The 23,036-nt window shown below is 44.4% G+C and overlaps 1 protein-coding gene across 3 annotated transcripts in view; it reads right to left on the bottom strand.

The window, feature by feature from the left end:
• Nucleotides 1–7,149: 7,149 nt before the first annotated feature.
• Nucleotides 7,150–23,036, bottom strand: part of RPRD1B (regulation of nuclear pre-mRNA domain containing 1B) — a 43,924-nt gene continuing 28,037 nt past the window's right edge. For 2 of the 3 annotated variants that reach the window (XM_054045547.1, XM_054045549.1), the window contains one exon: nucleotides 7,150–9,954. In XM_054045547.1, coding sequence (XP_053901522.1) covers nucleotides 9,805–9,954 — 150 coding nt within the window. In that variant the 3' untranslated portion in view covers nucleotides 7,150–9,804. Of the gene's footprint in view, nucleotides 9,955–11,245; nucleotides 11,308–23,036 lie in introns of all 3 variants that reach the window. The other variant, XM_054045548.1, reaches the window with a different exon arrangement.

Genomic DNA, 23,036 nt, shown 5'->3' with positions numbered 1-23,036 from the left:
CTTGGAAATCTTAGTTCCATTTGCATATAGAGATCTGACTACAGAAAAAAGCTCCATAAAGCGTTTAGATTTCCCCACTTGCCCCCAGCCATAAATCTCTTATTTTCATAGAAGCCTACAAGGGATAGCTCAGTGGTTTGAGCATTAGCCTGCTAAACCCAGGGTTGAGAGTTCAATCCTTGAGGGAGCCATTTAGGGATCTGGGGCAAAAATCTGTCTGGGGATTGGTCCTGCTTTGAGCAGGGGATTGGACTAGGTGACCTCTTGAAGTCCCTTCCAACCCTGATATTCTATGAATCTATGTTGGTGATGGAAAAGACCTATTGCTATGAGGATCCTATGCCAGCCCTCCAGGACCAATGGCAGTGTGAGACTAGGCTGTAGGGGGCAGGCTTTCAGCATTCAGTTTATATTTGCTGAAGTGACATGTCAAACCTTCCAGCGTCTTGTATCCACAAGGACACGTTCTCTAATAGACCTAGGAACGCCCCGGCATCACATATCAGTGTTGCCAAGTCTGGCTGCTCCATAGAACCTCGCAGAGCACAGTATGGCTGTTGGTTTGAAAAAGCAGGAGGCACTCGTTCCCCTGGAAAAAGGGAAGGTATCATCAATCATTTACATGGGAATGGTTTAGCCACTTTCCTCCCTGACCTAGCTCACCCCTGTGATCTGGTCCCTTAAGGGGGCGCAATGGCTGGGTAGCCAGAGGATGTCCGTGCCTCTGTCTCCCTAGTAATGTTGCGGGATAAATCCCAGGGTGTGGCATGCTCTGTCCTTCCTAGCAAAGGCAATCTGTTCTGGGGCACATTCCTGAGTTACTTGCAGTATCAAAGGGGTCTTAGTTCGCTGTATAATTCAGCAGAAGTGCCCCTGAACAGAACTGGGTTTTAATGCTTCCCTCATACATGGGTATATCATCCACACTGCCGCTGGCGGCTCTGAAATCTTGTCCTGCCCCAGCTCAGTGCACGTACCCTGACGCTCTGAGAACTTTGGCTGCTCCATAGTCATCTGGTTTATGTCTCCGAAGGCAGGAAAACAGCTATTCCTTGCCCAAGTCAATCTGTCTTCCTGTTTGTGCCTGGTTACTAAGGGATAAATTAAAAGGCTCCCTGGGCAGCCAGCTAAAGCCAAACAGTAATGAGCTTGTAGGGGAAGGGAGAGGCTTATCCAACACATTTTAAGACACTTGTTCTGGGCTAAGCCTGTGGGTGCTGGGGGGCACTCAGGGGGGATGGAGTTACTGCACCGTGAGTGGAGAGCGGCGCTTGGCCAGTTCACACGCAGCAGGCGGAGCTCACGTATATCTGAGCGCAGAGGAGGCATCTGTTCCACTCTACGGGAAGAGGGGAAGGTACCCAGTTCCAGCTGGCCGTGTACCCACATCACCTGAACCATGGGCACTGCTGGGAGCATGGGCAGCTGGCTCTGGAGAGAGTCCAGATACAACTGAATGAGTCAGGCCTGCACCAGGCAAACTTGGCCTGAGGGTTTAAAGACACGCTTTAAATGAACCCTCAGCTACTTCGAGAAAGATGCTTTTCCCAGTGCAGAAACCTGGGCCATATCAGACAGGCAGTGCTTCCTGTGCTAGCCCTGAAGAGAGGCGCATGAGTGACACGCACCAGTATCTGTACCCCAACTTCTCAGCATCCCATTGTCATGCTACAGAGAAAAACAGAGGTTTCCATTGTGGGTAGGAGATGGTCAAGTCTTGGGGAGAACTGATGGTAACACCTGGAACTTGATAGTTTCTGCTGAGTTCAGCTTTGAGGGTTTCAGGGATTTTTTGGGTTAAGTTACATTAAAAGGGAGGGTGCCCACCCCTCCCCCACGGACAGGTTCCCTGCCCCCCCTGCAAGTGATACAACACCCCACTGGAGATTCCACTAAGATTGTTAACCTAGGCTGTACCCTGTTCCCACTGGAGAGGACAAAACCGGTCACCTGCCCTGGGAGCACAACTCAGGCCCTCGCAGGGGGAGATGCAGCACTTAAAGGGTGGGGAGCCCGCTGGATAGTTGTACCTTTATCCCCACCCTTGCCCTGAGGTGAGGAATCTACATCAGCCGGACTTACTGCCGAGCGTTAAATTGAAGCCGTGCTGTTCTGGGACCCATAGGAGCCGAAATCCTGGTCACTGCTCAGCAGGACAGTTTAAGGCAAGAGCTTGGCCCCCCCGTCCTTTGCTGCGCAGATTTCTCAGTCTCACCCAAACGATGTCCATGTTTAATCTCTCAGGCCCGTTCATTAGCGTCAGCGCAAAGGGCTTAGATGTCCTAGAAGAAGGGGAAAAAAATGCAGATCCTATTTCAGCCAGCGTTCGATACAACTGCACCCACCCCTCGCCTAGTCCTCTGGCTACAATACTGTAGCTGTCAACTCTCTTTAAAACAGGTAGAGGGGCATTAATATAATCAGTACTGGTCCAGTAATACAGATCTGCTTCCTGTAATGCAGGGGTAGGCAACCTATGGCACGTGTGCCGAAGGCGGCACGCGAGTTGATTTTCAGTGGCACTCACACTGCCCAGGTCCTGGCCACCGGTCCGGGGGGCTCTGCATTTTAATTTAATTTTAAATGAAGCTTCTTAAACATTTTAAAAATGTTATTTACTTTACACACAATAGTTTAGTTATATATTATAGACATAGAAAGAGACCTTCTAAAAACGTTAAAATGTATTACTGGCCCAAGAAACCTTAAATCAGAGTGAATAAATGAAGACGCGACACAGCACTTCTGAAAGGTTGCCGACCCCTGCTGTAACGCCTTGCCCCGCAACAAAAATTAGTCACATAAACAGCCCTTTTTCAGTCTCCTCTCAGCATATGTAACGTTATTGCTCAAGGCTGTTAATGGACAGGACCACCAAAGGCTACAGGCTGGCAAGGGGAGCCGTTTTCCTTCCTTGCTGAACAGCTCCCCAGCGGGAAAGCTAAACGGTGCCATATCCCAATTTGTGCTGATGTCTCATTCGCTCCGATCAGGGGACTAGCTGGCTTCTCGCTTTCCAGCACTGCACAGGACAGAGCAAATAGAGATGGTTCCCCCAAGTCTCAGGGGAATCCAACCCAGGGCTTTGGTTCCGTCCATGAGAGAGGTAGGGAGCAGCTGGGAAGTTCTGATCCAGATACTAATTTCTGGGGGTTTGGTTTGGGCTCATCCCTGAACACAAGCAGACAATTCACATTTACCCAAAGGGATTTTTGTTCTACAGGTCGGTTCAGGGTGCTCCAAACCCCAGCCTCTAAAGACACATGCAAGTGGCCACCCTGCATCTCTCCCCCTCAGGCTGTGAGCTCCTCTCAGCTGAGCAGAGATCAACTTGCCTTCAAACTGCTATGCTTTGGTGAACATGGATTGTTCTCACGTGCTCATACCACCCTCAAAACAGCAGGATTAAACACACAATGAAGTGCAACACACTTGGCTGGAGGGGAGGGCAGGGGCAGCCATCGCCCTGGGCCTGCTTGCTAGGACACCTGCTGCTGCACCGGGGATATGATGGAACGCGTAGTTCCAGTCCTGGCATTTTAGCTGCTGTACAGCAGACATTTAACTTTTAGCCTCTTCACTGCTTCTTAGGCTGGCAGGGGTTCTCCGGGTGATTATGCAAACCATGCCTGGGATGGACAACCGCCTCAGGGGGTGTTTCTGCAGAACTAAAGGGCTGGCCTTGGGAAGCCATGGGACAGTTTAGTATCAGGCTACGAAACAGCCCTTTAGAGGGGTGGACATGCTTCTTCCCCCCGAAGGGGTAGTGCCTCGTGCCTGCGCCTCTGGAAGTGTTCTGGCTTCGCTGCAGCAGCTAGCCTAGGAAAGCCATGCCTGGGGTCTGCAGCGGCTCTCCAAAGGCGTAGGACAGAGGGACCTCAAGCCATGGAATAAGGAACGGGTTGTGGCTCTTTGAAAGGAGCAGGAAGAGGGGGGAGGCGCTAGTGCCCATGATGTGAACCCAGCTCCCAGACTGGGCAAAGAGAAGACAGGGGCAGAGACAGGCTTCCTCCACTACAGCTTGGGAACTCACAGAAAGATTCCTGCTGCTGGCCACCCTGATTCTCTTTTTGAAGGAAGAAGAGTGGGGACCATCAAGATCTCCTCCAGGACTGCCTGGCGAGGCCAGAGACTGCACTGTGCAAACACAAACACAGACATTACGCAAGAGCCATTGAGGGAGAGGTCCCGGAGGGGTTAACAACTGAACACTCTCCTCCTTTGTCGGAAACATTCTTCAGAGCAGGAAACAATGCACAACCGCACTTTAAAGAGCATTTGTCACACACAGCTCTGCTGAGCCGGGCTTCAAGCTGCTCAATGCCTGGTTTAAAAATAACCTGCAGCTCCTCTGGTTCAAAGCGGGGTCCTGATAAAATAAAATAGCCCAGCTATTTCTGAAGGTCAGTCACATCTGCCTTAACCACACTCGGCAGCAGTGCTGGGTTAGCAGAAACTGCACTTAGGAAACTGGTTGTTGAATTCCTGGCTCACAGCTGGGTTCTCGTTAGGTCAGGTTTCCCCATCCCTGACACCACCGCTATTGCCTCCTGGCCCCTACCATTTCCAGGAGTTGATGTTACAATGCAGAGCACTTCACTCAACCCCCGGGGCAGAATAGCCCTCTCTTTAGCACGCTCCCAAAGGCTGCTGGCTTGAGGAATGAGATGGAGGCAGAGGAGTCTGTCACAGGAGAGCAGAGATGTTCACTCAGAGGCAGGAGTGGGGCAGCCAAAGTCTGGCTACATCTCTAGGTCACAGAATGCCCTGATACAACTGTTGGGCTGTGATGACAGGGGAAGTCAGTAACTTGAAACACATCCATGTATGTGGAAAACACAAATACATCTTAGCCAACTGAGGTGTCAGACACTGGTACCCAGGGAATGACTGTCTGCTCATTCTAGTCTTAAGGACCTTGATTTGCCTTGATCAAGAGAGTGGAGACTGGCAGTAGTACAAACACAATGCTTTGCATCTCTGTAGGATTTTTCCCTTGCACCCTCTCCAAGACCCTGGCAAACATCATCCTCCCACCATCTGGCCAAGGCAGGAAAGTATTTTATACTGATCAAAGGAGGAAACCAAGGCCTGGACATGCAACATAAGCAACAGACTAACACGGCTACCCCCTGATAATAGGCTACACAGTTCCTCGTGAAGCTGCAGCGATACTGGCACACAAATTAGGGAAATACATTTCAGCTCCCATACAGAAGAGAGGTCACATTTGTCAAAACTGATAAAACATATTTAGGCTTTTAAGGTGGATTAAAAACCCAAGAAAGATTTTAGGACTACACAAAAGTCTTAACTATCTCCTTTCAAAATCACTTGAGACGTCTGGCATACTGGGACTATGTTTTTAAAAAGGTTACAATATGTATTCTTTCCCCAGCTTGAAAGGAGATTGGCTCCTAAATTCTGAAGTCTTATTCTTGACTTCAAAACCACATGGAGGCTCCTACCCTCCAATGCTGCACTTCCAAGGTTTGCTATTGGCAGGAATAGGGAGGACAGTAGTTGGTGATCATTTTAACATGCTAAATAGCTAGGCTTTCATTCAATTGTACAAAAATAGTATCAGTGTGATCTTCAAAATAATAGCAAGATTTCAGAGCTTGTGTGGCAGTAGCCTAGTGCACTTATAAATGTATCTGGCTCTCACAGAAAAGTCAGATTTAATGGAGCATCTTAAGCAGATGATTGCAAGATGCAAGCTGAACTGTATATACCATGCTACAATGTTCTTATGTACAATGAAGGAGTAGAGAACAGATGTATGAGGACCTGCTCATAGGGCACAAGGACACCATATATGGACTCCTGGACAGTAGACTGAGTAAAGTACTTAGGTTATTCATTTCTCCTAGCATCAGAATACTTTTTAAACATATTAATGCTCTCATGTAGCACAAAGGGCAAACACACAGCCTCCAGAGTCTACTTCCTCTAACTCCTGTGTGGAAGCTAAAAGTTGTTTTAATTTTATTGACACCATGATCACATGGTATCTGAGCACTTCACAAAATTACATAAATCCTTGAACTGTCAACACCCAAGTTTCTTTTTCCCCTCCACCGCTCCAGAGAAGGTGTGAAATATTGGTATTAGCCTTTTAACTAGCATTATCTGATGGTTATGTTTTTGGCAAAGGGTACAGAATATGTTGAAGTAGAGAACAGTATGAAAGAAGCTGTGAACAAGCCAAGTCTTTTTTGGAGAACTGTAAAATGAAAATCTCCAGAGGTGTGTCTGGCAGGTGGCCCCTACCTGCAATCTGTGCCCTTGGGGGGGGGGGGGGGGGGGGGGGGGGGGGGGGGGGGGGGGGGGAAATCTTCCTTCTAGTTCCCAAGATCACCAGAAGATGAAGAATTTTCAAGTGAGCAGGGAAATGAAACAGGTCTCCTCTTATTCACAGGAAGGATGTCCACCTTGAATGCCTTTCATGGTAAAGAAAGTAGCATTGAATTTTAAATATGCCACAGACTACAGGACTTCTCAAGCTGGTATAAAAATCTGAGAGGCAGGAGAATATTTATGGCTACTCTCCAACCTCTAAGCCTTATCTGCAATGTAGATGCACCCCTTGGCTAATTAAATTTGTCTGAAGGCATCCTTACACTCAGAAGTCAACTAGGCTGAAGAACCTTGCCATAAGCATCTCTCACACACTCTGGTCAACATTATGCAAGAACTAATATCACAACTTCTACGTTTTCTCTTTCATACCACCCTCTCTAAAGCTAAAGTGCCTCAACTAACCAGTATCTCAAACTCTTATAACCACAGTTCTGGATATAGCATTCTAGTTACAGCGTAGTTAGTTACACGTTTCCCGGTGCAACCGGGATTACTTGTTGATTGAATTGGTCTCCCAAACCTTCTGCCCCTCTAAGCAGAAGTTAGTCCATTGAGTAGAGGGTCTTTGGTGTGGTGATGCTCTAAGACAATCATACACAAGTGTGGCCGGTAAGCAGTTAAAGGGTGACTGTCAATTTGCCAAGTTCAAATGATACTTCACAGCTGCAGAACTCCTCAAAGTGGGAATTCTCTAGTAGCTACTGCACATGGATCTCACTGCTTTAAACAAAGCGAAGCCTGGGGTGTGCCCGTGCAAAATGCAAGCTCTGAATAAAATAAACCCAGTACCATTCAACAACACCCTCTTTATTCAAAAATAGATCTCTAGGAGACATTTCAGAATATACTGCTGCCAAAATGGCAGCCTATGCTTCGAAATTAATTCCTAGATCAATTCATATACAGATTTAAGCTCTTTTTTTTTTTTTTTTTTTTTTCTTTTTCTTTTCTTTTTTTTAAGAGACACTTTGGGGAAACTGTTTGAGGAAGTTGTACCCAGTTCACCAGGCATCCTTTGCCCTCTTCCCCCTCCCCCCCCTGTCAATAAAAACCACAAGACTATTTAAATTAAGCAAAATAAAGTAAAACACACACTTTTTTTGGAAAAAAATCAAAGCATTTCAATTTAAAAAACAAACATACAACTTTCTCACAGAAAATCCGCCCAAAATAGCAGTTTGAGATGCCAACACTCATTTGTCTACATAATTTCTATGATAGTTTTGCTTCATTTTTGTCCTGTAATGGTTATGCAGTCAAAGTACAGGTCAAGAATAGTTATTTAAATAAAATACAGTCTGGGGTTAACTCCACTGAGCTGGGACAGGATAGAAATGCATCTTTTGGTTTGTGTTTGAGAGTTTGGGGTTTTCTTTTGTTTGTTTGGGGTTTTTTTGGCAAAAGCAGAGTGTAGAACACTCTATGGTCCAAACATTCAGATAAAGGGCTCTCCAGTCACATCAATTCATGGAAGAATGTAGTTCTGCCCCCAGGAATTCTCCTCTACAACAAGCGGAAAACAGATTCCACAGATGGGCAGTAAGGAGGCAAGAATAAAGGTCCAAAATGAAGTGCATGAACTTTTCACAAACTAAATGACCAGAAATGCTAGTTTATTCCGTTTCTCTGAATGCTGAATTAGCCATTATATTCCCTGTAAAATAAGTTAACGAGCACAAAGAACAAGCTTCATATTTCTATAGGTTTCCTCGCATGTCTTTGAAAAGAGCAACTTAAGACCACAGTGAGGCTCAAACAAAGCACATCGCTCTGCCTTATAGGTTCTGTAATACAGAGGCTGAAGCCAGTATTATCCAATCAAGTGTTTCCAGCAGCTTGTGAAGTCTTAGGCCTTGTCTACACTGGCACTTTACAGCGCTGCAACGTTCTCGCTCAGGATGTGAAAAACACCCCCGAGCGCTGCAAGTTTCAGTGCTTTGAAGTGGAAGTGTAGACAGTGCCCCGGCGCTGGGAGTTACTCCACTTGTGGAGGTGGGTTTTTTATAGTGCTTGGAGAGACAGTGCACCAGCACTGATGACGCGACTACACAGCCACGTTAAAGCACTGCCACATTGCTAGTGAAGACATGCCCTTAGCAAGAAGTGTTTAAATTAAAACAAAATTGCCAGATTGGAATGGTTTGCAATGAGCAGGCAGACCTGCTTGCTAAAACTAATACACAAAAATTTAAACCTAACTACATCCATGGTAGTTATACCATTAGCTCGCATGATCATGGAATTAGAATTAGTTTTTTTTTTTAAATTTGTTTTTCAATTTTTACTGGGGAAAAAAAAAAAATCCACTCACATTAATGTGTGATACGAAAATACATACATCCTCCCAATATATACATGCTCATGTATATTGATGTATGGTATACAGGATGTGTGTATATACATACACATGCAGGTCTGTATATGTTGATACGCTATATAAATAAAATATTTATACCACATTTAACTTCAGTCCATCAAATAAATTCACTTATTTAACCTAAGGAGACAAAATTCATAGAACAAGATTTTCAATATAGCCATTCTCAAGTTCACAAAGAAAGTTACAGTACCTATTTGAGATATCACTAGTTTTATTCCACCACTCCAACCTCTTGGCTAGTTAAAACTTCTGTAGCATTTACATTTATATAATACAGAGGGAAAATGTGGTATAAATATAATACAAGGGAGTTGGAATAAAATTCACTTCTACTCATGCCTAGTAACCAGTTCTGCATTGCTCAGCACAGTGCAAGTTATGAAGTTCTCTAATTCACAAAAACAAGCTGTTCATTTCTATTACCCATAGTGCGAGTCTCAGTGTATGTACATAGGCACCATACCAAATAGGAGCCACCTTGAGGTCATTCCTACAACAGTAACAGCAACTATCGATTTAACAACAGGTTACCTGTACTGTTGCTCTGTGGACATGCCCCCCGATCCCAGGATGGTACAGTACACACAGGCACATGCCCCCATGAAGCACATTAGCCACTCTACTGCTTATAGATTTGAACGTCAGAAACCCAACACACACACACAAATCAGACACTTTTAGAGAGAAAAAACACAAAACATTTCTTTGAAAACTTTCAAGGTATATGTACATGATTCTTATGACTTCTGTGGGAGTAACAAGTGCTAAGAGCAAACGGAAACTAATCTGAGTACAGAAAAGGTGAGAAAAGTTTCTTTTCAAAATATATATGGACTCTATACCCACTCCCTTCAGAACATGGACACACACACTCTCCATCTTCCCCTCAACATGAGACACTGTACACAGAGAGCACGCATGTGCAGCTGGTAGGTTGAAAGTAGGGTCTGTATGTTCATTCCTATGGTAGATCATTGGAAGACTGGATTTCCAGTCAACATGAGAGTTTTCTTACTTCTGCTGGTACTAAGGGGAATTAGTAAATGCGGGCACCATTAGTCCTAGTCAGTTGAAAACAGATCACCAGCAGATGGCAAAGGTGCCAGGCCTCCTGTAACGTTGGGCAGCAGCGACAGATCTGGAAGGCTCTGGATGTGAGATTTCAGCTCCTTGCGGACCTGGGTTACCCGAGCAAGTTTCTGTTTATACTCCTGAGGGGAAGAGACAAGGGAATAAGATTAGAAACAGATTTTTACATGTGATCAGTGCGTACTGAGAGAGTTTTCTAGGACTGGTTTCCTGGAGATTGATTGATTACTACCTCTGAGAATAATCATTACAGTGTTGTTGTAACCATGGTCAGTCCCAGAATATTAGAGACATAAGGTTGGTGAGGTAATCACTAGATTTATGGGTTATTACAAAAATCTGTAACTGATTAACCCCCTTTTTGTCCTATAACTGCAGAGGTGTTAACAGGCCACTCTCCTTGAACGGTCCCTTAGAATACGTGTTAGCTACTTATGCTAAACAATCTGTTCCAGCTTGTATTTAGCTGTGATGCTCAGAGTCCTTTTCCCAGACCCAAAGAGCTGTGTGGGGCTCAAAAGCTGGTCTCTCACCAACAGATGTTAGTCCAATAATGGATATTACCTCACCCACCTGGTCTCAACAATAATGACAGACAGTCTAGTAGCTCCCCATCACCTGGGTCCATGTTCACAGCATGTGACTGACCGGAATGCCACAAGCTTTAGCATTCCAGAGCCATTAATTCTCCTCCTCCTGTTGAGGTGGGGTAGAGTCCCCTAGTGCCTCTGTCAATTATGTCACAGAGTTAGAGCGTAAGGCCAGATGAGACCATTACATCTTCTAGTCTGACCTCTTGCATATCAGAGGCCATCCCCACCACACAGCACCCTAAACCCAACAACCGAAACGAGACCCACAGAAGACTAGACTATTGCGTGTCACAGGCAGAGAACGGGAGGAACGGAGGTGCACCAGTGCTCGAGGCCCCTGCAATGGCAGGGAAATTATTTCTCACTGACAACTAGTAGGGCTCTCATCAGTTGCTACAGATGTCACTACAGAAGACACTTTCTTCAAACTTCATCTAAAAATTCAAACTGAGAATCTGGATTTCCCTTCAGATTGTTATCCTCCCCCCCCGTTTGGTCAAACAAACACAACAGACAGACCTATGTCGGTTTTCTGGCTTCCACGGGGCTCAAGGCCTTATGAGCATTTCCTACATTTGCCTCCTGTACTGACATAGGAGTTCCTGCTCCATCTAGCCTCGTATGTGTGTTTGCCATCTTTCTGGAAGACAGAGGCAACACAAGGGTTTGGTCACACACGGAGTGCCATCATGAAGTCACAGACCCCCTAGGCCTGTGACTGCTATTACTGGTAAGATGGGTAATAAGTTCCCAAATAGAAATTATGGCTCTGAAATTTTACCATCTGCATGATTTTTATGTTTAAGTCTGGTCCAGTTACCTTTTTAACATGCTGTAGTATGATGGTAGGTTTACAGAAAGCATGTCCCTCCTCAGGTACAACTGAAGGGATTGAAATTAACAACTAGTTAATTTGCTGAAGGTCAATAGAGTGTCCTCCTAGAGAAAAATGAGATCAATCCCTACAAAGCATATATGTATGTGAGAGGCAAGCCTGTCACTTCCCAGCGCACAGTACTACAATAGTCTTTACTCCACATACATTTAAAGAATGACATTATGAACAATCTATATAGATTATCCCTTGTGGAACTATAAAAGTAGTCAAGGATAAAGAGAAATCATTACTATTAGCCAGTCAATTTGTGTTATTAGCACTTATGGATAACATATTCACCAACTGATTATTAACCATAACAGCTGTAGCATTATATTGGCGCATTAGCAGTGACTCAGAGTTATGCACATAATCACTAAATATGAGTGAAAAAATCAGAGGGTCAGAGACTGAAACGACCAACATAGTCTCTGCTAACTTCAGAAATGTGCAACAGCAACAGGAGAAAGGCAGTCTGTGGAAGGAACAGATACTGCAGAACGAATCTGAAAGGATTCCTTCCAAGAGCTAGGCAGCCAGGAGCATTCATTCAGAAGTCCAGTAAGTGAATATTTTAGAGCTCCGGGGAAGTCATCCCTGAATTCCACAGCCTGAAGATGACCTGAAATAAGGCCGATTCTTCATTGCGGGAAGCTGAGGGGAGGGGGAGGAGAGGAGAAAGGGTTGATCAGAAGGCCAAAAGCCCAGGAAAACACCTATCATCATGCATCACATTATCCTGTCTAGTAATGACTTTTAGAGATTGTCAAAAGCAGACTAACACATTCACACCAAATACAAGTAAACTATCCAATTCAAAAGCTCAGTTAAGATTTAACACATTAACTTTGTAACACTAGTCCCATCAGAGCACTTTGCCTACATACAATAGGTCAATAGCATTAAGATATCTAGTAGTCCAGAATAATAAATATTAAACTATTACATTGAGCTCCATCCCCATATAATGTCATAATTTTAAACTGTATTCAAGTGTCTCTCTACCCAATTGCTTATCCTATATTTTTCAAGTCATCTCTGAAATGTGATAGAAATCTATGAGAAACAATGTGACAGTTAAAACACCTCAGAGTGCTGAACAGGTTTCCATATAGTCAATTGCAATACTAATTTACTTCTGATTTCTTGTTTAATTAGTAGTAAGAGAAGAACAGTTTATGGAATCCTCTCTTTGAAGAACAAGAAAAACTGGGCATTTAATAGTGATTCAGCCTTCTGAAGAGTTTACAACTTTAATTTGAATCCAATTCCCCATTTAGTCCTTACAATGATGGAAATTCTCCCCACCTTCCCCAAATCTCAAAGCATGTGGGAAATATTTTGCTTTGATCATGAATGATGGGCTTACATTCTTATCAGTTTATTGCTTTGTACTGGAATAGTGAGAACAGAAGTGATTGCAATAATGCAAAATCTCCCTACACTTGAAGTGGGTGTAGGAAAGTATACTGTAAATTTCCAGTAGAGACACAAATATGGATTTCCTTTAACATCCTATTTCATATCTATGCAGATTCACCAGGCTAAGGCAGTAACAGATCATTACATCATAAACATCTACATGTACACACAGGATAATGGATTGGAAGGATGGAATTCAAATGAGGCTCTGGTGGCTTCAGAAACCGCTAGTGTGCTGCTTAAGCAGCTAAGGAACTGCAGAGGCTCAGGAGGAAATGCACTCTTCAATTTACGGGGGGGGGGGGGGGGGGCGCGGAAGGGTTGGTGGGAGGCAAAGGACAGAAATAAGAATGCGTCCAACATCCTCAACTGAGTTTTTGAGAAATGCTTCTGCAATCCCAGGACTCATTATGCCATCCAGATGTACTGGTGAATACCAATGACCTTTCAGTTACCTCCTGAACTACTTCTCTCTCTCTAAGGGTATGTCTAAACAGCCCACAGAAGTGAACCTTCCAGCCCAGGTCAACAGATTCGGGCTAGCGGGGCTCACGCTAGAACTCTAAACATTGGTTCGAAGACAGCGCTTTGGAGTTGTGGCTCAGGCTCTGAAGCCCACCCTTCTCCCTAGGCTTCAGAGCCCAAGCTGCAACTTCAAAGTCCTGTCTACACAGACATCTCTGATTAGCGAGACTCACACTAAGGGCTATCAATTTGGGCTGGGAGGCTCACTGGCGCTGGCTGTGCGCATAGTCTAGGTGCACGTGAATGTGAAAACAAGAGCAGTTCACAGGGAAGACAAGAGACCCTGCAAGAGTGCCAAGTGGGAAGGGTGCTGAAGGACTTTAGAACCATGGCCAAGGAGTCCACATGGCATCATAAGCAGCCAAGGAAGCTGAGAAATTGAGCCACTGAAGACCCTGTACTGAACTAGTGTCCTGAGCTAGGCCAGTATGTGAGCAGCTACTGCATGCCAAGGCTGTTAGAAAGAGCAGAGAGATTGGGAAGGAAGGAAGGGGGGGGAGGGGGGGAGGGGAGTGGACAATGTGGGGAAGAGACTTCATATGGGAAAATGAGGCAAGAGAGCCGGGGGACGGATGGACACTGAATGCGTAACAACAGTGGAAGAGAAAAATGAGAACATGGTATGAAGTTAAAGGCATGAAAAAAAAAAAAAACAAGAGATGGGAACAAAAATTGAAATTGAGGCAATAAAGCTCTCGAAGGATAGATTTATCAATATAATCATGGTTCTAGAGGTTATTGCAGTTCTCTGGTAGAATATGGGAACCAACACAGAAGAAAGGGAGATTGTAGGACAACCAAAGCAGTGCTCCTCCCCTCTCCCCATTAAGTCTCAGCAATTACAATCCCAAAAGAAATGCCAAGGCTTACTGCATGTTTACTCCTGGGGGAATTCTGCGCCAAAAAACGAAAAATTCCGCACACAATATTTTTAAATTCTGCAAATTTTGTCAAAAACAACACTATATAATCATGCCAGTTTCAATTATTTTGGGAATTTATTTCAAAATAAATGTCAGCAAATATGTCTAATAATATAGAGACACAAAAATTCCCCCAGGAGTAGAGTGTATGACAACCCAGTTCCTGTTTCTATGCCCCGTCCCCCAGAGCCCTGCTGGCAGGGGAGGGTGGGGGGTGTCAGACACTCATACCTGCTATCCCCCAGAGGCCAGCTGCACCCTCTCACCCTCTTCCCCTTAGAGTCCAGCCACGGCCCCGACACTCACATCCCCTACCCCGCAGAGGCCAGGGATACAGAGGGAGAGACAGCCTGATGCTGGGGGCCAGGCTTGAACAGAGTTTCTTACACACCTCCACCTCCTTCCTTCAGGGCGTGCTGGGAAATGCAGCTGCTGGGAACCCTCCAATTCCCTCCCTCCCTCCTCCCCCAGCCTTGTCTTCTATTTGTGAGCTGGGCTCTACTGGGTCCAATGGCCCCCTGTGTCAGCCAACATCTCTGCAGCCCATTTCTGTAGGGGGCTCCCCAGAAGGGGGAAAGGAAATTCTGTGTGCACAACATTAATTTCTGCAAAATTCTGCATTGTGCAGTGGCCGCAGAATTCCCCCAGGAGTATGTGTTGGACCATCCACCCAGCGTTATGGCAAATTGACTGCTCTGCTGAAGCATGACAAGTTAATCGTTAACATGCAGTAAGAAGAGGGAACAGCATGAGAGCTCATGTACCTAGAATACAGACAGCAAAGGGGCTCATTGAACTGTATCTGCTCAGATAGGAGGTGGATACTACTGCATCTACAGATCGCTTTCTGCAAAGAAGCTGCCGTCTGAAAGTTGTTGCACATGAATCCGCCAGACAATGATAGACGCCAAGCTAGAAAAGAGGGAGGAAAAGGCTGTGCTCTCTCAAGAATGCTGACGTCCACCAACACAGACAGGGGAGGGCAACAAGAAAGCTTGCCACACTCTCAACAGGCAGGAGAGAAATAAAAAAGGGCAAGAGACTAGCAAAACCAAACGGTATGATTATCCAAAGGGGTGGCAAATTCCATGTGAGGACCAAGGGATGAAGTTAACTACTCTTAAGAAACGAAGAGGTGTGCATGCAAGATAGAACTAAATCCAAGCTTGCAAACGGTTTCTGCCCAGTTGGGAAGAGCAGAGCCCCTCCCCGATCTTTCAGACGCAGGACTAAGCAGGAGGGAACAGGAAGAGCATGTCTTAATATTAATGAAAGAAATAAAAAAAGCTTTTATTCCAATTAACTGAAAACCAAAACAATCTCATTCCTCCCATCCCAGAAAGATTCTCAGGCCTGTAAATCTTTGGAATGCCTCAGTCAAGTCTTATGAGAACATACCCACAAAAATGTTTGCAAAATGCTATTAATGTGGAAGTATGTGCATCTGTCCCAAATGTTGGTGCTGCACATTGAGAGAGAGTTTCTTCTAAGGGCTGACATGGCTATTTTGTTCCCCAATATATGATGCACAGCTTCAAACATTTAACTACATGATGGGGAACATTATTCTTCAGTTTATCCTTATTTGTAGGTGTGCACTATTTTGAGATATCCCTCCAACACCCAGTCCCTGGGGCAAGGGTTCCTATCTGAAAAGTAACTGGATTTTGAACACGTATCAATGGCAAAATAATTCAGGTCACCCCAACCACCACATCTGTGCAATCCTTAGAACATGCTTTGTCTGGGGCTAAAGGGAGTGTGATCTACCCCAAACCAATATTATTGCATCTCGGCGCCCTAGACATGGAGCAGAACCCCACTGTGTGGGGCACTGGACAGACATAAAACAACTGGTCCTACCCTAGAGAGCTTACAAAGAGGGCTCAGAAACAGATCACAGCCATGAGAAAGACGCTGTGCCACAGCAGGTTGAGAAAGAGACCCAGGTATCCGAAAGCTTTGCTAGAGGATTGGAAGCAAAAGAAGGTGCTTCAGGATGCCAGGCAGAACATTGTGCTGTAGATCAAATCCCTCCAATTAAAGAGCTACCACGCAATTTGGTTGCTGATTGCACTACAGACACTGTATTACCTACTTTCTACTTAACAGCCACGGTCTGCTCTGGTGCCAAGGAGACAGTGTGCTGATGCAGAAAATGGCAACAAGGGAGAAGAAAGATTGGAAACCACTGTTGGAGCAGGAACAGCTGGCAGAGTCGAAGTTGAAGCAACTGACAGGCACAACAAAAGAACAGCCCATACGCTATGGTCTCAAGAGAGTATGTAAATACTTCACTGATTAATCCGTCAAGGCAAGGATGGTGCTCAGTCAGGGCAGGGTGAACCCTTTAACCCTAGTTATAAGAGCCCTTAGCATAGGTCTACACTGCAGGTGGGAACATGCCTCCGAGCACCGAGAGATGCTAGCTCTGCTTGAGCTGGTACACTACAAATAGCAGGGTGAACGTTGCAGCAAGGGCAGCGGCTCTGGCTAGCCGCCCAAGTTCAGACAGAGGGAGTCGCACAGGCTTGCTCTGCAACACCCACCCTGCTGTTTTTAGCACACTGCCTTGAGAAGAGCTAACATGAGCCTGTTTACTCAGTATGGGAGACATGCTCCCAGCTGCAGTGTAAACATACCCTTAATGTCTACCCCTAAGCGCAATAGTACAGTTAAGATCTCCTGTCCTTTTAAGGTGCTCTGTGGCCAGCTTCAGGAGCCTACATTGCCTGCTTCAGTCGGTGGCTGGACTTCAAACCGGACATCACGTAGGAGAACGTCACCCCAAGTCACATTAGGCGTGGACTGCCGGGCACACTGTGTGTATATTGATAGACCTCTGAACCCGGTCCTTGGCAATACTGGGTCATCGACAAGCCTTAAAAATAAAATCTATTAGTCACTGTTTTTAACTTCAAAGAAATGTCCAAACTGTGCTTGAAAACAGTTAGATAAACAAAAAGGAGAATGTTCCATTTGGAGAGACATCAGAGATGCAGAGACCTCAAGATGAAGAAGAGAGACTGTTTTCTCCATTCAGAGATGGGCATAAGTAGCGGCACACAAACCTTCCTAAGAATAGCGGTGTTAGCTATTCCAAATTCAACCGCACAGGCAACCCGCTGTGGAGAACTCTGGGAAAAGCTTTTATGAAGAATAGGATAGTCTCAAATTAGCCCCCCTGCTAAGGCATGCTTTGAAAATACAGCCTGAAGGTTCCTTCCTAAAGTCCTTCTATCCCAAAACCCGCCACAAATCTTGAAATGTGCCTAAAAAACTGCTGCTTTCTGTGGTCCCGGTCTGCACTCTGTGCACACAGCTGACTGCCATGGTGCATAGGAGGGATTCATTACGACCGACGGCATTTGGAGGTTATTTGCCTTTTATGGTCAAAGTAATGAGAACTGACTCAATATTTGCTGTAGCTAGGCTTTGAGGATGAGGTTGGAAAAAACTGGCACTGTGCATCGTGAGTGCCTTTCCTAATCTACGTTCACTTTCAGAATAAAAGTTAAAATTCTAACTCCTCTGTGGCAAAAACCAACTCCAGAATCCAAATTTAACACCATTAAACAGCGTGATCCGACAGGAAAATATCCACTGACGAGGAAAATGTTTGACCACTAAACTGACAGGACAGGAAATAGAGTGAAGGCTATTCCTGAGCTTAACTCCCTCTATTGTGCGATAGCATGGGAAATTGCCAACTTCTTCATAGCTTGAACTTCATTTTAGTATAGAGATTACACTGGCAACTGACCCAATGTATAGTTCTACAGGATCCCTGTACGCAAGTACAACAGTTGCTTAGCTGTTACCACTAAAGAAAGATCTTGAAGTCATTGTGGATAGTTCTCCGAAAACATCCACAGTCAAAAAAGCGAACAGAATGTTTACAATCATTAAGAAAGGGAAAGATAGTAAGACAGGAAATATCACTGCCTCTAAATAAATCCATGGTACAACCACATCTTGAATACTGCGTGCAGAGGTGGTCGCCCCATCTCAAAAAAGAAATATTGGAATTGGAAAAGGTTCAGAAAAGGGTAGTGGTATAGAACGGCTGCCATATGAGAGATTAATAAGACTGGGAATTTTCAGCTTGGAAAAAAGATGACGGGGGGGGGGGATATAGGGGTCTATAAAATCATGACTAATGTGGAGAAAGTAAATAAGGAAGTGTTATTTACTCCTTCTCATAACACAAGAACTAAGGACCACCAAATGAAATTAATAGGCAGCAGATGTAAAACAAACAAAAGGAAGTATATGGTCACACACCACACAGTCAACCTGTGGAACTCTTTGCCAGAGGACACTGTGAAGGCGGCCAAGACGATAACAGGGTTCAAAAGAGAATTAGATACATTCATGGAGGATAGGTCCATCAATGGCTATTAGCAAGGATGGACAGGGATGGTGCCCCTAGCCTCGGTTTGCCAGAAGCTGGGAATAGGCGACAGGGGATGGATCACTTGATGATTACCTGTTCTGTTCATTCCCTCTGGGGCACCTGGCATTGGCCACTGTCAGAAGAAAGGATACTGGGCTAGATGGACCTTTGGTCTGACCCAGTATGGCCATTCTTATGCTTACACTACACAAAGCATGTGTTTATTTTAGCTTTAACGTAATTTAGTAGGTGAACTGGAGAAGGAGCTAAATCTCCCCAGATACTCATTTCAAGCACCTCTGTTGTAGCAGGTCATATGTACAAACACCCTTTGGTTGACATTGTTGATTAAAGGACATATATTATGCACAGTGATGGAAGATAAGGTGGAAATTTCAGCATTAAAAAGGGATCTGCAGGTTTAAATGGCACTGACCCTTCAATTTGTGTTGAATGCCTGAAATAAGAGGATAATTAAATAAAAAAAAAGTTCTAACATTCCCCCCTCCCACCACCAGTTTGTTTAGCCGCTCCGAAGTCACACCAGACAGCCCAGAATTCAATGTTCTGCAACATCACAGTTCCCACTAACCTACACCAGGATTAATTCTCTCTTAAAATAAACCTTTGAAAGACCCTTTTTAAGTTGTGGGTAACTTAACTAGGCTTTCGTGTGCAGGAAATCAGAACAGTGGGTAATTTTTATGTACATCATGTGTGCTACAGTGCAAGAATGAGCTGAAGACAGTTGCAGTCTGAGCTGTGAATAGCATCTATTTTGTTAGTTAAATCAGATCCTTGGAAATTTACATTAAAAGTGTCATTTTTATTACTGTATAAAGGAAGATAGAAGGCCTCAGAATTTTTAAAACATGCACCATTGGCTTAAGAGTAATTATTTGAAAACCGTGAAAGTTGTATAAATAGCCTAATATTCAGAGTTTAAATAGTTTGGCATAAGCTTGTTATGTTTCCATTTTAACAGGCTGATTAAAATTATGTAAATATGCAGCAGGGATACCCAAAATGTGCAGACTTTTCAAAGTAGTCCAATCAATCAGTCCTTGGCTATTCTAGCTTGCCACCCAAGTTTGTGTTTAACAAGCTTTTAGAAAGTGGACTCATTAAAATGTAAGTCACAATCAGTTTCACACATACAGAATGGGAAGAGACTGTCTAGGAAGGAGTACGGCAGAAAGGGATCTAGGGGTTATAGTGGACCACAAGCTAAATATGAGTCAACAGTGTGATGCTGTTGCAAAAAAAGCAAACATGATTCTGGGATGTATTAACAGGTGTGTTGTGAGCAAGACATGAGAAGTCATTCTTCCGCTCTACTCTGCTCTGGTTAGGCCTCAGCTGGAGTATTGTGTCCAGTTCTGGGCACCGCATTTTAAAAAAGATGGAGAAATTGGAGCGGGTCCAGAGAAGAGCAACAAGAATGATTAAAGGTCTTGAGAACATGACCTATGAAGGAAGGCTGAAAGAATTGGGTTTGTTTAGTTTGGAAAAGAGAAGACTGAGAGGGGACATGATAGCAGTTTTCAGATATTTAAAAGGGTGTCATAAGGAGGAGGGAGAAAACTTGTTCACCTTAGCCTCCAAGGATAGAACCAGAAGCAATGGGCTTAAACTGCAGCAAGGGAGGTCTAGGTTGGACATTAGGAAAAAGTTCCAAACTGTCAGGGTGGTTAAACACTGGAATAAATTGCCTAGCGAGGTTGTGGAATCTCCATCTCTGGAGATATAAGAGTAGGTTAGATAAATGTCTATCAGGGATGGTCTAGACAGTATTTGGTCCTGCCATGCGGGCAGGGGACTGGACTCGATGACCTCTTGAGGTCCCTTCCAGTCCTAGAATCTATGAATCTATGTGACAGTCGCGGAGACATTGTTCCTATAGAAAAAAGCCAATATGAAGTTTTGTTGAAAAACAGTGACTGCAACTGATCAATAGCTATTTCAACAACATAGGTTTATTAGCTAAGCCCTCCCTTAATGTTTCTACAGCTTTTCAAAGACAAAATACATTGAAGTATATGACCATTAGATTTTCCGCTAGCAGCCTGTTATTATTCATTAGTGTGGATTATTAATAGGTACAGCTGCTAGATGAGTAACTAGCTGGACTCAACATATACTCTTTTATTACTATTTGTATTACAAAGCACCCCTCTTAGAGCTTAATCCTGGCTATTCTGTGCTCAACATCAACCTCTTTCAGGATAACTTCACTGCCACTTAACCAGCTGAGGATCATCCCTTTGGATACAGCATTCGTTCCCCTTTGAAATCCAGCCATTTAACTATTCCCTGCTTTTAAAACAGCTGGAGATTTTCCAATGTTGGTGTTTGGGATTATAATGGCCTTCCCTTTCCTCTGCCCCCAATCCCACCTACCCCCACATCCTCTCAGTTGTCCTGTCTGTAGTTTTTAAAATTGTATTCACTCCCATTCTGTACAGCACCCCTATTGTTTTATAAACAAGTCATTTTCCCCACACATTGTTCAAGTGTGAGCATATCAGCATGCCAAATAAAATTACAAACAGTTAAACAAGGGAGGGGGAAGAGTTCCCCACATCAGTTATAACACCCGGCTTACTATACAGCGGACTGCGAGAGAGCCTAATAAGGAAACATCTCAACCCCGGTAATCAAAAAGTTACTTGGTCCCAATAAAGGAGGCCCGCACACATGTGTACAAATCAAGCAGGAAAAGAACAATACATATTTAGTTTCGTGTACATCATTTATATTTAATTTTCATCCAAACTCAGCTGAGAAGCAGGTGAGAAGTTAGATAGACTTAGGGCCTGATCCAGAGACCAACAGAATAACTTGAAAGACTCCCATTAACTTCAGGGGGCTTTGAATCAAGCCCTAAAAGTTTTCTCCCTTGAAAAGCAGCTCCTCTGGAGAGGCTACAAACCAAAGAGTTTAGAGGTGAACCTTCCCCACCTCGGGGTCCTACTTCTCATCTCAAGGCTCCAAGAATCAGATGGAGCAGAGGGGGCTTGCAGAAGTAAGGAACAGCGCACTCTCAGATACGTTGTGGGTGAGGTCTGACACCAAGTTAACATTTGAATAGAGAATCGGTTATTTTGAGGATTTCTTTAAAAGGCCGTGCAATTTTCCCCCTGCAGAAAGGTAGCTAATATAGCAGAGAGGGAACCATCTGTCAGATTCTGTGCTCTTCAGTGCAACAGGAGAATTCGTCTTAATATTTATTTAATAAAAAAAAAACCAACCACTCCCCCCCAAAAAATTCACGAAGCAAAGCTGTGTCTCAAGTGGGTTCTCTCACTTCCCACTGTTTTCTGAACAGAACAAGCATCTCTGAATAGATATTCTCTACAGTCTAACCTGGGGAGAGCAGACAGAACCAAGGAACCAATTTCCCTTTCTCATTTCACAGCAGCAAGAGAGCAACAAACTTGACCTTGCAGACCAGTTTCTCCCAAAGAAACAACGCACCATTCAGAACCTGAAGGGTAATCCTAGCTCCTTTCAGAGCTAAAGCTTATATTTGGTATATCCGGTTTGCTGGCAGATTGTTTTTTCCCCTCTCCCACTCTTTAAATAAGGAGATACAGCTTCTTCTTTCCCTCACAGCATCATTCATTTCAGTTTACGAAACATGTTGCTGCTGCTTTTGGCAGCATTTCATGCTCCACAAACTCTTCTTGCTCATCTTTTACTAGGGTGTCAGGTTAAGAAACAGTCCAGTGTAGCACATAGCACCATTTACAGCCCTGAACGTATCATTCCTACATCCTGTGGCATTCCCTGCTCCATAGAATATCAGGGTTGGAAGGGACTTCAGGAGGTCATCTAGGCCAACCACCTGCTCAAAGCAGGACCAATCCCCAGACAGATTTTTACCCCAGTTCCCTAAGTGGCCCCCTCAAGGATTGAACTCACAACCCTGGGTTTAGCAGGCCAACGCTCAAACCACTGAGCTATCCCCCCCCGCCATGAAGAGATAGATATCAATGCCATATGGAATCTAAGCTCACATCATATTGGCCCAGAACATTATTCAATTTGACTTCTAGCAGAAATGGGGCACTGTGTTATGTGCAGAGTTCCCCCCTGCATGCTAACCACACCTCCTCCAGTGCATAAAGTTCACAACACAAGCACACTTCCAGTCATACATTCACCTTTGTTCAAATATTTTATTGATTTTCATCGCTAGGGGGAAGTGTAGCAATGCATGCAACTCTCTGAAAAGTACAGCAACATTATATGGAAACAATTTCATGATCTCTAGATAACTTGGTTTTTTAATATTACTATTTCACTTAACATTTATTCTGCGGGAGTGCCTAGAAGTGCCAATCAGGCCAGGTCCCATTGTGCTGAACACTGTAGAAGCAGCACATAGTCATGGCTCACATGTGCTCTATGGCACAGTTGGAAATACTCACTGATATACAGTTAGTCAATGATTGATTTCTTCACT

The sequence above is a fragment of the Malaclemys terrapin genome, chromosome 12 (assembly GCF_027887155.1).
Source record: "Malaclemys terrapin pileata isolate rMalTer1 chromosome 12, rMalTer1.hap1, whole genome shotgun sequence".
Lineage (NCBI taxonomy): Eukaryota > Metazoa > Chordata > Testudines > Emydidae > Malaclemys > Malaclemys terrapin.
The sequence above is the reverse complement of the archived record's forward strand: the minus strand, read 5'-3'. Positions and strand labels throughout refer to the sequence as shown.